General features: G+C 42.2%; 1 protein-coding gene across 4 annotated transcripts in view; it reads right to left on the bottom strand.

The window, feature by feature from the left end:
• Nucleotides 1–211: 211 nt before the first annotated feature.
• The window catches only part of pias2 (protein inhibitor of activated STAT, 2), a 64,175-nt gene continuing 47,780 nt past the window's right edge, over nt 212–16,606 (bottom strand). For all 4 annotated transcript variants that reach the window (XM_059649851.1, XM_048532021.2, XM_048532033.2 and 1 more), the window contains exons 12-14: nt 13,380–13,513; nt 5,568–5,605; nt 212–2,921 (exon numbers count right to left, since the gene is read on the bottom strand). In XM_059649851.1, the coding sequence (XP_059505834.1) occupies nt 2,727–2,921; nt 5,568–5,605; nt 13,380–13,513 (367 nt within the window). In that variant the 3' untranslated portion in view covers nt 212–2,726. The remainder of the gene's footprint in view (nt 2,922–5,567; nt 5,606–13,379; nt 13,514–16,606) is intronic.

Genomic DNA, 16,606 nt, shown 5'->3' with positions numbered 1-16,606 from the left:
GTCTGGGTGCTTACTTGCACAGTTCTGTCTCATTGTGAGGAACGGATGCCTGGAGTAGGGTCAAAGCCCATTGTTCCCATGTTGCCTTGGATAAGCATATGGATAATGATGGGATAGTGTAGGGGGAGGGGCTTAGATTAGTTCACAGGTCAGTGCAACATCGAGGGCTGAAGGGCCTGTTCTGCGCTGTATTGTTCTATGTTCTATATCTCTGTGGCATCACAGCATTCACAATCCAATCATTTATGGCTCCAACATTTACTTCAATCACTACAGGTCTGTCAGTGGCAGATTTACATTGCAAAGTTCACAAGGTACTGACATTTCTTGCATCAATTTTGGAAAAAAAAACTTGAGTGCTAAAGCAAATATAGGTTAAAACTAAGTTTTATAATGCAAGTCCCGGGGAAACAAAGGTACAACTCAATGTTCAGCTCGCTTTGTTGAGAGCAATTAGTGATAGGCAATAGATGTTGCTCCAGCAAGTGATGTCCACGTCCCAGTAACAATTTTTTTTAGAAAACTGGAGCACCACACACATACATTCCAACCCCAAGAAAAAAGCATCATCACAAAGATCTTGGGCTTTAGAGAAGACATTTTAGTTTTTAGGTCCCAAATTTATAATGTTCCAAGACTTCTTTAGCATAGAAGAATATAGTGGCACAAGAACTTTATTGAAAACCCCACAGCAGAACAAAAGAGACAACATCAATTGCTTCAAAATATTAACTTTCTTTTAAAAGAAATCTGACAGCTTCCTTTAGAAAATCCAGAAAACATCTTTAGATAAATGCTTTGCCCTACTTTAAGAAGCTAGATGAAGAATAGGTTTGACCTATTTTGACACAGTCAATGCAGCCAAGATGATTTTTTAAAAAAGAATTGCACACTTGCAAAAATAAATTTAGAACATTCAACCAAATCAACGAAAACCTTTTTTTTGCTAACTCCTCCATCATTCTCTCCTGAAGGCACTATTACTGGGGTGCAGTTCAACAGGCACCATCTTCTATCACAGAAAACTGCAGAGCAAACACTGTGCTGTTATCCAAGGCTCATTAACCTGGGCAAATTTTGGAGGATTCATTTAATGGCCATTGAATGAGAACCCCCATTTAGCTTAGGGATGAGACCAAGCAAAATACCACAATAAATAGTCTGGCTGTGATCAACAAGCTCAGGATAGACTAGAAACTGTACATTGAACCTTCTGGACTACATCGCTTACCACAGTACTGGGCACATTTATCCACGTTAGTTCATCAGGTGAGCTAGAAACTAAAGACCACCAACTATTTCAGCATGTCCTGGCACTCAAGTACTAGTCCCTTCCAGGTTAGAATTATTACTTTTTCTGAAATGGAGTTGGTATCCAAATCAGAAACTCTAGGGTACAGCTGTAAACAACTCTATTAGGATTTCTCCAAATATTGTATAACTTCAGATGTCTGCTCCTATCTGGTTCCCATAAAACTAAAATAACAGACTTCCATTTTGTACCATATTCATCAATGTTTCAGACTCAAATGGAGGGCTGCGGCAGAGGGCAAGAGAAAGTAATCAAAGTGTATATGATTTAATGATTACATTTTTATTACTCCCAATTTTCTCCTATCTTGAACTATAAAACAGTAGAGGAATGGGATGCTGTCCAGAGTTGGTGGTCCATTTACCTCAGCTGCATTGCCACTGTTTATGTAGGAGACCAGATAGTGACTGCCAGGTAGATATTAAATTGGACAGTGCATATTAAATCTTGCCTACAGTTCTTTTTTCTTTCCACTTCTAAACAGAAGTCACTGGATTTTCTCTTATCCTGAATCACTGAGACATTACACAGCACTGATGTTGTCTCAAATCAGCCAGATCAATGGGTACTGAAATTAGATTGTTCCTAATTTTAATCAACACCATGCACTGTTTGTCAGAAGTATAGTTTGCTTGCAGACTTATTCCCTGCTTTTCCCATCTGTATTCCTAATTACTTCCTTTTTGAAAAAGAGTAGAGAAAATTGCATTAAAATTACAAAAGGAATGCAAATCATAAAAAGAAGAGTATTTTCTCCATCCTAGAAACACTGTACATGCTTAGATGTAATTCAATCATTGATAAAGAATTACATCTCAGAACTGGTTACTACAATCTTATACTAAAGATTTTAACATCTGGCTCAGTTATTGCATTTGAGTCAGAATTACAGTACTTAACACCCCAACAACTGTGAAAGAAAGAGATTCTTCAACAGTAACTGAGAGTATAGTATACTTCACAATAAAGCACCAATTATTTGAACTGTTACAGAGACAATGCATATATTTTGGGGTGGGTGGGGTGCCTTGAAAATTCAGTCAATAGAAGAATAAAAAGTTGCTGTGAATTTCAACAATGGCTGTAAATGGAACTACACCACAATAATCGCAACGAAACATTACAACATTTTCCTCTGCTTCCATCAAACTTCAAGCTCATTCAAGCCAAGGATTTCAGTCTCAGTTTCTGTCATCCATTTATGTTGCCAGTCCCATTCCAAGAAAGCGCTGCACTAGCACCCTATGAATGCTGCCAGTCAACAAAGTTCTTGATACTTTGAAAACAAATGAAAAAAGTGGCAGCATTGTGGAGAATGCACAAAATGTTGAGTGTGTGTTCTCGGCTGCAGTTTCATTCTTGACCGCAACCACCCCATTCAGCTCTTGAATACAAAATCAAGTCTATGCAAAACTCAATCTAAAGAGATGATGTCTGGTATGCTGTTGCCTCCACCGCCTCCTGCTATCACCCCAGTTTCTGCTCGGCTGCTGGTGCTGCCCTCATGATGCTGGGTTGATGAGATGATGCTTCCACCCACAGTGGTGGGTGTCACAGTAGGTGATCCAACAGCAGTGGAGAGATTGTCCAGAAATATAGATTGACAGTACTGCAGTTGAGGAAATAGAGGGAACAATAAAAGTAAATAAGTGCTCTAAAATTCAATATGAACTGAGACTTTTTTTGTTGGGAGAAGAGGGAAAAATTGTTTTTCCCTTTGAACCATCCTACAGTTGAAGCTCAGCAAAAACAGAAGTTACTGGAAAAGCTCAGTAGGTTTGGCAACATTTGTGAAGAAAACAAAAAATCACAGTTAACATTTCGGGTCTGGTGACCCCTTATTGTTCTGAGGAAGGGTATCCAGACCCCAAACGTTACCTGATTTTTTCTTCACAGATGCTGCCAGGCCTGCTGAGCTTTTCCAGCAACTTCTGTTTTTGTTCCTAACTTATAGCTTCCGCAATTCTTTTGGCTTTTAATTTCCACAGTTGAAGCTGTTCAAGTAAAATGCTCACAAGACCTCTGACACATTTGCAAGGAGAATACCAGAGCAGATGATGCAGTTTATCCTTCATTCTGATAAAGTATTTGTCCTGCTACTTAGCACATACCAATATCTATAAAAATTACTGATATGAAACCTGTATTTTGTTTCCTTTATGGAAGCTTTTCTTTTAAAGAGCCTGTCAAGCTTTAATTTAAAAACATTACTTAATCCCTACTTAATTTATCAAAACATCATAGAACCCTGTCACGTGGAAAGAGGCCATTCAACTCAATAAGTCTGCAAAGACTCTCCTAAGTACATTCCTCCCAGACCTACATCCATCCTATCCTGTAACCCCTCATTTACCATGGCTAATCCAATTGACCCACACGTTCCTGGACGCTACAGGGCGATTTAGCATGGTCAATCCACCTTAGCCTGCATATTTTTGGTTTGCCGGGTGAAACCAGAGCACCACATGGACAGAGATATGGACAGAACACACAAACTCCATGCAGAGTCACTCAATGCTGGAATCAAACCCAGGTGCCTGGTGCTGTGAGGTAGCAGTGCTAACCACCGAGCCACCATGCCTCACCCCCGTGCTAACCTAGCAATCATGCTAACCTGTTATCCACTATGCAACTAAAAAGAGAAAGTATAAAATTATACACAGCTTGAAGATGATCTTGAGCATACTATCACTGCTATGCAAAGATGCACCTGCATAATTTTGTATTTAAAGTTAATAGGAGGGATCCAGGCTGGAACAGTACTACAATTATTTGAGCAAAAAAAGTTATTTTAATTCTTGAACTCAACAATTCATCTAACTGACCATGCCAAGAAACCAAATGAGTACATTTCTGATATTTCTGAAACCACAGAAGTGCTGATATATCCTTTAGGGAAGGAAATCTTCCATATCTTTGCGGGGGAGGGAGTCTACTCTATAAGTGACTCCAAATCCACAGTAATGTGGTTGACTCTTAACTGCCTTCTGGGCAAATAGGAATAGGAAATAAATGGATGTCTAGCCAGCAATATCCACATCCCGTGAAATAAACTGCCCATGTGACTATCAATTCTGCCCTATTGTTTCTGGAGGTTTTACAACCATCTAAGCTAAAACAGTTGCTTGGCTTTTCTTTGCAAAATTTTTACTTGAACAACAGAATTATGTTTGTAGTTCTCTGGTCTTCTGGCATCATCCCTGAAAACTAATGAAGATGGAAAAATTATTGCCACTGCCTCCGCAGTTTTAATTCCAATGTCCTCAGTATTCTTGGATGCATCTCAACTGGTCCTGGTGCCATGTCAACTTTAAATACAACAGCCCATTCATCAATTTTAGACTATTCTAGTGACTGAATTTCCAAGGGCTGGGTAGAATCTTACTCCTTGATAAAAACAAACATTCATGTGCAATATAAAGACATTTGTTTAAAATTTCAGCCATGACTACTTCTTCCACAAGCAGTGCTCTTACATTCTCCTGTCCTCCCTTATTCTCCATTTTAAGATCACCCCTCTCTCCCAATATTCTGTGAAACTTTGTATTCTAGTCTATTACCCCCCTGATCTCCACATCTCTGTTGAGTTAGCTTAAATTCTCCTGGACACCGAAAGCAAAGCAACCCCCACCACAGTCCCCCTGTAGTCCCAGCTCTGTTTGGGTGAAAAGGCCTGTAGAGACCCTACCTTCACCAGAACCATTCCCAGTGTACCAAGAATTTGAAGTTCTCCCTCCTGCGTTCATCTATCTTATCCTCCTATTTCTATAATGAATTGCATGTGGCCCAGGAAGCAATCTGGAGAGTCCAGGGTCTAGGTGTAGATAAAGCTCCTGAGAAAAGGTTGACCTAAATTCTTGGATGCTGGGCAAAAGACCAACAGACAATTTGCACTGATTAAGGAGATACTAGTATCAGTCAATACACACATTTGTTATAATGAACTGTCATCATACTGCAATTCCCAGTCAAATCTACATGCAGACACTACAGGGTGTCTCAGAAGCAATCACAGAATATATCTCTGTCTCAGCTAAGAATTTGATATTGAATAATATGAGAGGGAGGGAGGGTTAGGGCAGAGGACAGCAGTATTGGGATACTGCTTGAGTCACTCTCCCAAAAATATACAATTGCTTGTAGTGCTTCAGGACAGATGATAAACGTGCCTCAATATAGAGATAGCACCAACTGTCACAGTAAAAACTATTTCTTGCGGTGCACTCGTCTCCAGGAAGCTACATCACATACATACCTGTGGATCGCTCTGAAACAATGAGAAAAAGTCCAGATCTGAAAAATAAATTGCATTTACAAACAGATGAGATGCTGTAAAACGATTTGAAATTCAGAATCAAATCAGTATGCTCAATCTTCAAAATGTAATTTAAGAATAAATGTAAAGAACAATCATTTGGGTGTGTTATCCATTTAAAAGAGAGACGCAATGTGTTACTTACTTTCCAGAGGAAGTGAGGTGAATTGTGGGACAGGAGGAGGAGCCTGCATGAGGCTTTTTTAAAATTAGGTTAAGCTAATCACATGAGAACTAGGTGATCATTGCAGGAAAGTGAGATGAGTATTAAAGTCTGCAGACATTGATAATAGGAAACATCCAAGTTTATTCACACAAAACAGAAAGCATTGCCACAAATTGGTCCTTGGCAGCCAAAGATGCCAGATGGCCAACATATAGGAGATAGCAAGAATTGCAGATGCCAGAGTCAGAGTCAATACAGTGTGGAGCTGGAGGAACAGAGCAAGTCAGACAGCAGGGGAATAGGAGAGTTAATGTATCCGGCCAATGTTTCGGGCCTAGAACCTTCATTCTCTGACGCTGCGTGACTAGTGTTCCTCCAGCTCCACACTGTATTGACTCTGACTCCAGCATCTGCAGTTCTTGATATCTCCTATACTGATTGCATTGACTGTAATAGCCAACGTATAGTTTTGGAAAATATATAATTTAATTCTGTTAATCTGGTAGTATGACCATCTTAAATCACCATGGCAGCCAGTTGTGAAAAATGGGGAAAATTTCCCAAGTCCACAAAAAAAAAGGTCAATGCCAACCTCACTAATTATCACCCTATCAGCCTACTCGCAGTCATCAGCAAAATGAAGGAATGGGGTCATTGAATGTGTTACTATACAAAGGAATAACCTGCTTACTACGTGCACTTTGCATTCTGCCTGAAACACCCATCTCCAGACCCCATTTTAGACTAGGTTCAAACATGGAGAACAGCACTAAACTCTGGAGGCAAGGAAACTGTCCGTGACATCAACATGGCATTTGACCAAATAAGGCAAGGAGCAGCTCTAGCAAAACTGAAGTCAAAAGGAAATCCAAGGAAATCTCTTTATTGGTTGCACAATGTGTGTTGTTCTTGGAGGTCACGCATCTTAATCCAAGGACATCACTGCAAGAGTTCTCACTCAGTATCCTAAATGCAACCACCTTCAGCTGCTTCATCAACTACCTTACTTCCATCATAAGGTCAGAAATGCAGATATTCTTCGCTGATTGCATGCTGTTAAGCATTATCCACCACTCTTCAAATACTGAACGAGTCTGTGCTAATATGCAAGATCTGGAATATATCCAGGCCTGGGCTAGTAAGTAGCAAGTAACATTCACACTACACAAGTGTCAGGCAACGAGCATCTCCAGCAAGAGAGCATCTAACCATTTTCCCTTCATGAACACTTGTACTACACTCAATGATCCCCATTATCAACCTCCTGGGTGGGTGGGGGTTTACCATTGATCAGGAATTGAACTAGAACATCCATATGAATGCTATGGCTAAAATAGCAAGTCACAGGCTAGGAAATTTGAAGCAAGTAACTCAACTTTGTCTCCCCAAAGCCGCTCCACAATCTACAAGATGTGTCAGGGAGCGTGATGGAAAATTCTCCACGTGTTTGGTTACAGCTCCAATAACATTCAAAAAGCTAAACGCTATCCAGGACAAAGTAATTCACTTGATTGTTACCCCATCCACCATCTTCCTTCCTCTACATGGATGCATAATGCCAGTGTGGATTACTACAAGATACACTCCAGTAGTAACTCACCAAGGCTCCTTCAACAGCAGCTTCAAAACCTGCGAACCCAACCAACTAGAAGGGCAAGTTCAGTAGATACAAAGGAACTCACTGCTCTAGGAGATTGGGGAGGAAACTACAGGGGCTTTGACCAGAAGTTTTAATTTCTCACGGGTCACAGCGAGGTGCCAGAGGCCTGGAGGACAGCTAATGTGGTTCTACTTTTTAAACAAGGGTGGTTGAAATAAACCAGGGAATTTCCTGCGGACCCAGGTTCAAACCCCACCCCACAAATAGTAGAATTTGAATTCCAGAAAAATCTGGAATTAAGGGTCAAATGATGACCTCGAATCCATTGCCATTTGTTGGGAAATCCTACCGGGTTTACTAAAGTTCTTTCGAGAAGGAAGCTGCACGTGACTCCAGGCCCACAGTAATGTAGTCGATACTTAACTGCCCTCTGGACAGTCCATCCCTAATCTAATTAGGGCAATAAATGGCGGCCTAGCTGGCAATGCCCTCATCCCATGAATGAATTTTCTTTTCTAAAAATCAGCTTTGTCACAGGGCGGTCCTGCCTGATGAATTTGAAAATATTTTTAAGGTGATACGGTTGTGCAGATAACGATAGATTAGTTATGTAGTTTGTACGGATTTCAGTAAGGTTTTTAGCAAAGTCTTGCATGGAAGACTGACAAAGAATGTAAAATCATATGGGATCCAGGGTAGTTTGGCAGTTTGGTTCCAAAATTAGCTTTGTGGTAGGAAGCAGAGGGTGGTGGTTCAAGGCTATTTGTGTGACTGGAGGCCGCTGTCCAGTGGCATACCATAGGGATCAGTACTGGGTCCCTTAATTTGCAATTATAAGAGCAGGGAGGTTACACTGACATTTCACAAAACTGTGGTTAGGCCACAGCTCAGTACTGTGTGTAGTTCCAGTCACCATAAAGCAAGAAGGACATGATCAAACTGCAGAGGAGATTCATCAGGATGTGGCCTGGGAGGGAGCAGGTTGGAGTAGTTTTCTTTAGAACAGAGAAAGCTGAGAGGCGCCCCTGATTGAGTTGTATAAGATTATGAGAGGCACGAGCAACGTGGATAGGAAGCAACTGTTCCCCTTAGTTGAAGGGTCAATAACAAGGTGGGTATCACTAAAGGGGTTTTGAAGAAAAATATTTTCCCCAAGAGGATGGCGAGAATCTGGAATGCACAGCCTGAGAGGGTGGTTGTGGTGGGAAATCTCAACTTTTAAAAACTACTTGGATGAGCACTTGAAATGTCAGCATGTCGAAGGTTGTGGGCCAAGTGCTTGAAAGTGAGACTCGAATAGATTTAGAACAGATTTTTGTTGGTGCAGACCTGAACAGCTTCTTCCATACCATATGATTTTACCACCAACTGGAGGCTCCCCTCTAAGCCAGTGTTCTGACTTGGAGCTATGTGTCTTTTTCTTCACTGTAGTTGGTCAAAATCCTGGAACTCCCTTCCTAACAGCTCATGTCTCCACACCACAAGGACTCTAGCAGGTCCCCAGGTAATTAACTTAAAAATACAGCAAGGGCACATGTATGTAAATACACTACAAGCTAAGCAGGCACTAGAAAAAACAAACTTAACATTTGAAATGTTAACATGCATGACATAGGACATTACAGCACAGTACAGGCCCTTCGGCCCTTGATGTTGTGCCGACCTGTCATACTGATTTCAAGCCCATCTAATCTACACTATTCCAAGTACGTCCATATGACAGTTAAACAAGATTGATAAAATATACTAAACAATCCATTGGTTACAGCAAGCTGCAGGGGAATATGTAGTCAGAGGGAAGTTCAACATTTCTGGTGGCCTGTGTCCAGCAGACAAAAAAACAGGACCACAGCATAGCTGCAAATCATCGTACTGGTAGTATACCAGGGGTGGTTCCCAACACAGCAACGCGACTAATCCTAGAAATGCACATGGACACATCTTACATTGGATAAGTCTGAAGTAGGTGAGTAAGTGAGGTTGTGACTTGTTCGCCAAGCTGGCTTTTTTTTTCAGACGTTTCATCACTATGCTACACAACATCATCAGTGAGGCCTCCAATGAAGTGATGTTGCTCTACTCCGCTTGGAATTTATACTGTGACATGATGGCTCAGTGGTTAACACTGCTGCCTCATAGCACCAGGGACCTGGGTTCGATTCCAGTCATAGGCAACCGTCTGAGTGGAGTTTGCACATTCTCCGTGTCTGCATGGGTTTCCTCCCATAGTCCAAAGATGTGCAGGTTAGGTGGATGGGCCATGCTAAATTGCCTGTAGTGTTTAGGAGTCTGTAGATTGGGGGGGCGGGGAAAAGGGGGTGAGATGCTCTGAGAGTCGGTGTAGACTTGTTGGGCCTAAGGGCCTGTTTCCATGCTGTAGGGATTCTATGATATAGTGTCTAGTCTGTTATGGTGAGGAGTGTCATGTCTGGTTCTGATCTGTATGGGGTTTATATTTTGGGTCCAATTCTAAAATACTTTTTGATTGCATTACAGGTGGAGGACCGTGCCTCCAGGAATTTCCATGCATGTCTACATTTGGCTTGGGCTATTATAGTTACATTATCCCAGTTAAACTGATGGCCTTCACTGTCCATGTTTACTGATATTAAGGAAAGTTCATCTTATTGTTTTGCTGCTAGTTGATGTTCTTGTTTTCTGATGGTTAGTTTCCTTCCTGGCTGTCAAATGTGTTGTTTATGGCAGTCGTTGCATGGTATTTCGTAAACTAGGTTGGTTCTGCATGTTGTGGGAACGAGGTCTTTAATCCTTGAGTGTTTGCCGTAGAGTGGTTGTGGGCGTGTGTGCTACCATGATTCCTAATGGTCTTACGAGTTTTGTTGGCAGTTCTGATATGTTCTTGATGTAGGGCAGTGTGGCCGGTGTGTTAGGGCGTACTACGTTCTCTTGTTGTTGTTGTCTGTTTAGTAGGCACCTGCAGATGAAGTTGCAGGGATAGCCGTTCATAGCAAAAATTTTGTATAGGTGTTCTTCTTTCTTGCATAGTTCCATAGTGTTGCAGTGAGTCGTGGTCCATTTAAATAGTGCCCTAATGCAGCTTTGTTTGTGAATACTGGGGTGGTTGCTGTGGAAGTTGAGGGTTTGATCAGTGGAGTGCTTTTCTGTATACTGAGGTTTGGAATTCACCATTGGTCGTATGCTCAACTCTGACATCCAGAAACAGAAGCTGACTATTGTTTGAAACAATGAAAACAAGCCAGCTTGGCAAGCAAGTCAGCAACTTCATCCTCAACCCAAGCTACAGATCTTTGCCACAAGTTTAAAAACAGTGAAGAAGGTTTCAATGGATTGCAAAGTTTTAAATAACTCTCAGTCTTTGTTTCAAACAAAAGAACATCTCAAATTATGGACATGACACTGTTGGTCTGATATTCCACCCTTACTCGGATTCTAAGCAGGTGGTGCTATACTAAATAAATGTAGTTTCTGTATGGGTGGGATTATCATCTGATTTTTCTAGGCCCCTCAGTAACTACATATGGCACCTTTAACACAATTAAACTTTCCAAGGTGCTTCAAATGTACATTAGAAAACAAAATATGGCACTGAGCCACATAAAATACATGTTTTCACTACAGGTTTTAGAGCTAGGCTTCATTTTATTGTTCACAGGGATAGCCTATGTCAGAATTTATTGCCAATACCTAATTGATATACAGGTGGTGGTGATGAGCTGCCTTTTAGAATCACTACAGCCCTGGATTTTCAGGGGGTCACAGAGTGTTCTTCAGAAGAGTTCCAGGAATTTGACCCAGGGATAGTGAAGGAACAGAGATATTGAAGGATGCGAGAGACTTGGAGAGAAATTTGCAGCTGGTGGTGTTGCCATACATCTTTTGCCATTATCCATAAAATGGTTGCAGGTTTGGAAGTTGTTGGAGCGAATGTTATAGATAGTACATACTGCTACCACTGTGTATTGGAGGAGTGCCACAATGATCAATGTCTCAGATACTTGTTATATTAATGACTTTCTATCAAACTGACACTGGAAGTGCTCAGAAAAGGTTCACTAGAAAGTTGCCTAAAGACATAGTGTAGTAAATTTGATCCATATTCACTCAAGTTTATAGGAATGAGATGTAATCGTTGGAATTCTCTACCCTAGAGTGTTCTGACTGTTCCAATAAGAATGCACAGAAGATTAAGACAGATAGATATTTGGTCTCTTGGGGAATTAAGGGATAAAGGGAGCAGGCAGGAAGGGGAAGATGAGGCAGAAAGCAGATGCAACTGAATTGTGTAGTGGAATAGGCTCAAAAGGTCATTTAAACATGTTGTTTTGCCGATTTCTTAAACTCTTACTGGATATGGGGTGCAAATTGTTCCTTTGCCATAATTCAAAGATTACACCCATCCCTACCTCATTCTGAAAATCCCACAAATCCAAGTACAACATATAGAGTCATCGATCCTATTTCTCATCATTAGCACATAGAATAGATGGTCCTCATGTGTTAACGAAGAGACAGTTGAATGTTCAGTTTGTACCACCCATTAATGAGTCAGAGGGTTTACAAGTACAAGAAAGAAACACTAATAGACACAGGGAAGCAATGAGGATGCTGGGTTTAGAATAATGCACAAGGAGGAAAGTACTGATAATAAAATGTGAGGCTGGATGAACACAGCAGGCCAAGCAGCATCTCAGGAGCACAAAAGCTGACGTTTCGGGCCTAGACCCTTCATCAGAGAGGGGGATGGGGTGAGGGTTCTGGAATAAATAGGGAGAGAGGGGGAGGCGGACCGAAGATGGAGAGTAAAGAAGATAGGTAGGGAGGAGAGTATAGGTGGGGAGGTAGGGAGGGGATAGGTCAGTCCAGGGAAGACGGACAGGTCAAGGAGGTGGGATGAGGTTAGTAGGTAGCTGGGGGTGCGGCTTGGGGTGGGAGGAAGGGATGGGTGAGAGGAAGAACCGGTTAGGGAGGCAGAGACAGGTTGGACTGGTTTTGGGATGCAGTGGTGGGGGGGGGGGGGGGGGGGAAGAGCTGGGCTGGTTGTGTGGTGCAGTGGGGGGAGGGGACGAACTGGGCTGGTTTAGGGATGCAGTAGGGGAAGGGGAGATTTTGAAACTGGTGAAGTCCACATTGATACCATATGGCTGCAGGGTTCCCAGGCAGAATATGAGTTGCTGTTCCTGCAACCTTCGGGTGGCATCATTGTGGCACTGCAGGAGGCCCATGATGGACATGTCATCTAGAGAATGGGAGGGGGAGTGGAAATGGTTTGCGACTGGGAGGTGCAGTTGTTTGTTGCGAACTGAGCGGAGGTGTTCTGCAAAGCGGTCCCCAAGCCTCCGCTTGGTTTCCCCAATGTAGAGGAAGCCGCACCGGGTACAGTGGATGCAGTATACCACATTGACAGATGTGCAGGTGAACCTCTGCTTAATGTGGAATGTCATCTTGGGGCCTGGGATGGGGGTGAGGGAGGAGGTGTGGGGGCAAGTGTAGCATTTCCTGCGGTTGCAGGGGAAGGTGCCGGGTGTGGTGGGGTTGGAGGGCAGTGTGGGAAGTACTGACTTGTTTAAGCAAAGGGTTCATTCAGAGGCATAAACATTCTAACATTTTGTGCTTTACATCTCAGCAGGTTTTGCAATTAACAATGGGTTCTTAGAAATGGGCAAGCTTCTAATTTTGTGTTTATATTCAGGCAGCATTAAAACTAAAGCTAACAAGGGAAGCGATGAGAAAGGGTAGTTGAAGAGAAATTGAGAGGATGTTGAGTGAGCACTGGATTGGGTACTGAGTACAGCTGTGCTGCACACTGCCTACAAAGCAACACGTTTACGTTTGCACCCATACTTGTGACTTTTTGATGAGCTCCCAGGATACAGCCAACACCCATTTGTACTATTCTCCATGAATCCCTGCTTTCAAATCAGGAGAGGCTGATGGGACATTTGACCAAATTGCCTTTTTACAATGCATAAAAGGTGGCATACTCCATTTCATATCCTGTCCTTACTTTGAATCTCAGGTGGAAGGGCCATTGTTGAGTGATGGAATGTGGCTGGATAGTCTGCTAACTGAGGCAGAAAACTTGTATCAACTGTTGTGGCATTTGGCAACCGAACTGCAGGTGGCTGATAGGCAAGGACCCTATAATTCAGAGAAAAAAAATCAATTAGCTTTTTCTATTGATATGAATCATGTTAAATTAAGCTACTTGACCATAGCCGTTGTTATTATAAGACTATGAGACATAGCAGTGGAAGTAAGGCCATTCGGCCCATCAAGTCTACTCTGCCATTTAAATCATGGCTGATGGGCATTTCAGCTCCACTTCCCTACACTCTCCCCGTAGCCCTGGATTCCTTCTGAGATCAAGAATTTGTTGATCTCTGCCTTGAAGGCATCTGACGTCCCGGCCTCCACTGCACTCCGTGGCAATGAATTCCACAAGCCCACCACTCTGGCTGAAGAAATGTCATCTCATTTCAGTTTTAAATTTACCCCCTCTAATTTTAAGGCTGTGCCCTAGGGTTCTAGTCTCCCTGCCTAACGGAAACAACAACATTATCTTGTAAGTTTCTATTAGATCTCCCCTCAACCTTCTAAACTCTAATGAATACAATCCCAGGATCCTTAGCCGTTCATCATAGGTTAAACCTACCATTCCAGGGATCATTCGTGTGAATCTCTGCTCGACACACTCCAGGGCTAGCACGTCCTTCCTGAGGTATGGGGCCCAAAATTGGACACAGTATTCTAAATGGGGCCTAACTACAGCTTTATAAAGTCTCAGAAGCACATTGCTGTTTTTATATTACAACCCTCTTGAGATAAACGACAACATTACATTACATTCGCTTTCTTAATCACGGACTCTACCTGCAAGTTAACTTTTAGACAATCCTGGGCCAACAGTCCCAGATCCCTTTGTACTTTTGCTTTACGAATTTTCTCACCATTTAGAAAATAGTCCATACCTGTATTTTTTTTTCCCCCCCAAAGTGCAAAACTTCACATTTCCTCACATTGAATTTCATCAGCCATTTCCTGGACCACTCTCCTTAACAGTCTAAATCTTTCTGCAGCTTCCCCACCTCCTCAGTAATACCTGCCTGTCCACCTATCTTCGTATCATCAGCAAACTTCGCCAGAACGCCCCCAGTCCCTTCATCCAGATCATTTATATATAAAAAGGTGAACAGCTGCAGCCCCAACACTGAACCCTGTGGGACACCATTCGTCACCGGTTGCCGTTCCAAAAAAGAACCTTTTATCCCAACTCTCTGCCTTCTGTCAGACAGCCAATCCTCAACCCAAGCCAGTAGCTCACCTCGCTCAGCAGCCTCCCGTGAAGCACCGTATCAAAGGCCTTTTGGAAGTCTAGATAGATAACATCTACTGGGTTTCCCCGGTCTAACCTACTTGTTACTTCTTCAAAGAATTCTAACAGGTTTGTCAGGCACGAACTTCCCTTACTAAACGCATCCTGACTTGTTCTAATTTGACCCTGCACTTCCAGGAATTTAGAAATCTCATCCTTGACAATGGATTCTAGAATTTTACCAACTACCGAGGTTAGGCTAATCTGCCTATAATTTTCCATCTTTTGCCTTGATCCTTTCTTAAACAAGAGGGTTACAACAGCAATTTTCCAATCATCTGGGACTTTCCCTGACTCCAGTGACTTTTGAAAGATCACAACCAAAGCCTCTGCTATTTCCTCAGCCACCTTCTATGAGGAAATGCATAACTTGTTGTATACTCAAGTTAAATAGAAATCTTTAGATGTGTATCTTAGAGTCTGAGCCTAGAATTCCTATCTTTGACACATGCTGACAGCATCATGGTAAAAATGGATTACCAATTTTGGACCTTCTTATTCAGACATATTTGAAATGGACTAAAATGTATTTTATAAAATAACCAAAAAATACTGACTTATGACAGTCATAGTAATCACCTGACTACAGGTTGAGCCTGTTGACAAAACCATCAATAAGTTAAACCCAAGTGTGAACTGAAATCAAAGTGAACAAGACCAATCAGATCTGTGCCTCCCATTTGATTTACAACTCTTGTGATGAAAGTTGCCAAGGTATTATCCAGCTTGAGGAGTAAAAAATGAAACACAGCAGAACACATAGGAACTGTACTTCAGGCTATATCCTTTGGGTAGGCAAAGAGAGAAAAAAAAGGGATTTCATGCAGGCTGTGGCAATTGCTCAAAGATTTATAAACCATTAAACTAGTTGATGTGGTGTATATGGATTTCAGCAAGGCGTTCGATAAGGTTCCCCATAGTAGGCTATTGTACAAAATGCGGAGGAATGGGATTGTGGGAGATATAGCAGTTTGGATCAGAAATTTGCTTGCTGAAAGAAGACAGAGGTTGGTAGTTGATGGGAAATGTTCATCCTGGAGACCAGTTACTAGTGGTGTACCGCAAGGGTCGGTGTTGGGTCCACTGCTGTTTGTCATTTTTATAAATGACCTGGATGAGGATGTAGAAGGATGGGTTAGTAAATTTGCGGACGACACTAAGGTCGGTGGAGTTGTGGATAGTGAGGAAGGATGTTGTAGGTTACAGACAGACAGATAAACTGCAGAGCTGGGCTGAGAGATGGCAAATGGAGTTTAATGCAGACAAATGTGAGGTGATGCAATTTGGCACTGGGCTAATGGTAAGATTCATGGTAGTGTAGATGAGCAGAGAGATCTCAGTGTTCATGTACACGGATCCTTGAAAGTTGCCACCCAGGTTGACAGGGTTGTTAAGGAGGCATACCGTGTGTTAGCTTTTATTAATAGAGGGATCGAGTTCCGGAACCAAGAGGTTATGCTGCAGCTGTACAAAACTCTGGTGCGGCCGCACATGGAGTATTGCATACAGTTCTGGTCACTGCATTATAAGGAGGATGTGGAAGCTTTGGAAAGGGTGCAGAGGAGATTTACTAGGATGTTGCCTGGTATGGAGGGAAGGTCTTGCGAGGAAAGGCTGAGGGACTTCAGGCTGTTTTCGTTAGAGAGAAGGTTGAGAGGTGACTTAATTGAGACATATAAAATAATCAGAGGGTTAGATAGGGAGAGCCTTTTTCCTAGGATGGTGACGGCAAGGGAGCATAGCTTTAAATTGAGGGGTGAAAGATATCGGACAGATGTCAGAGGTATTTTCTTTACTCAGAGAGTAGTAAGGGAATGGAATGCTTTGCCTGCAACGTTAGTAGATTCGCCAACTTTAAG

This window comes from Stegostoma tigrinum, chromosome 1 (genome assembly GCF_030684315.1).
Source record: "Stegostoma tigrinum isolate sSteTig4 chromosome 1, sSteTig4.hap1, whole genome shotgun sequence".
Taxonomy (NCBI): domain Eukaryota; kingdom Metazoa; phylum Chordata; class Chondrichthyes; order Orectolobiformes; family Stegostomatidae; genus Stegostoma; species Stegostoma tigrinum.
Note: the sequence above shows the minus strand (reverse complement) of the source record. Positions and strands in the feature narration are given on the sequence as shown.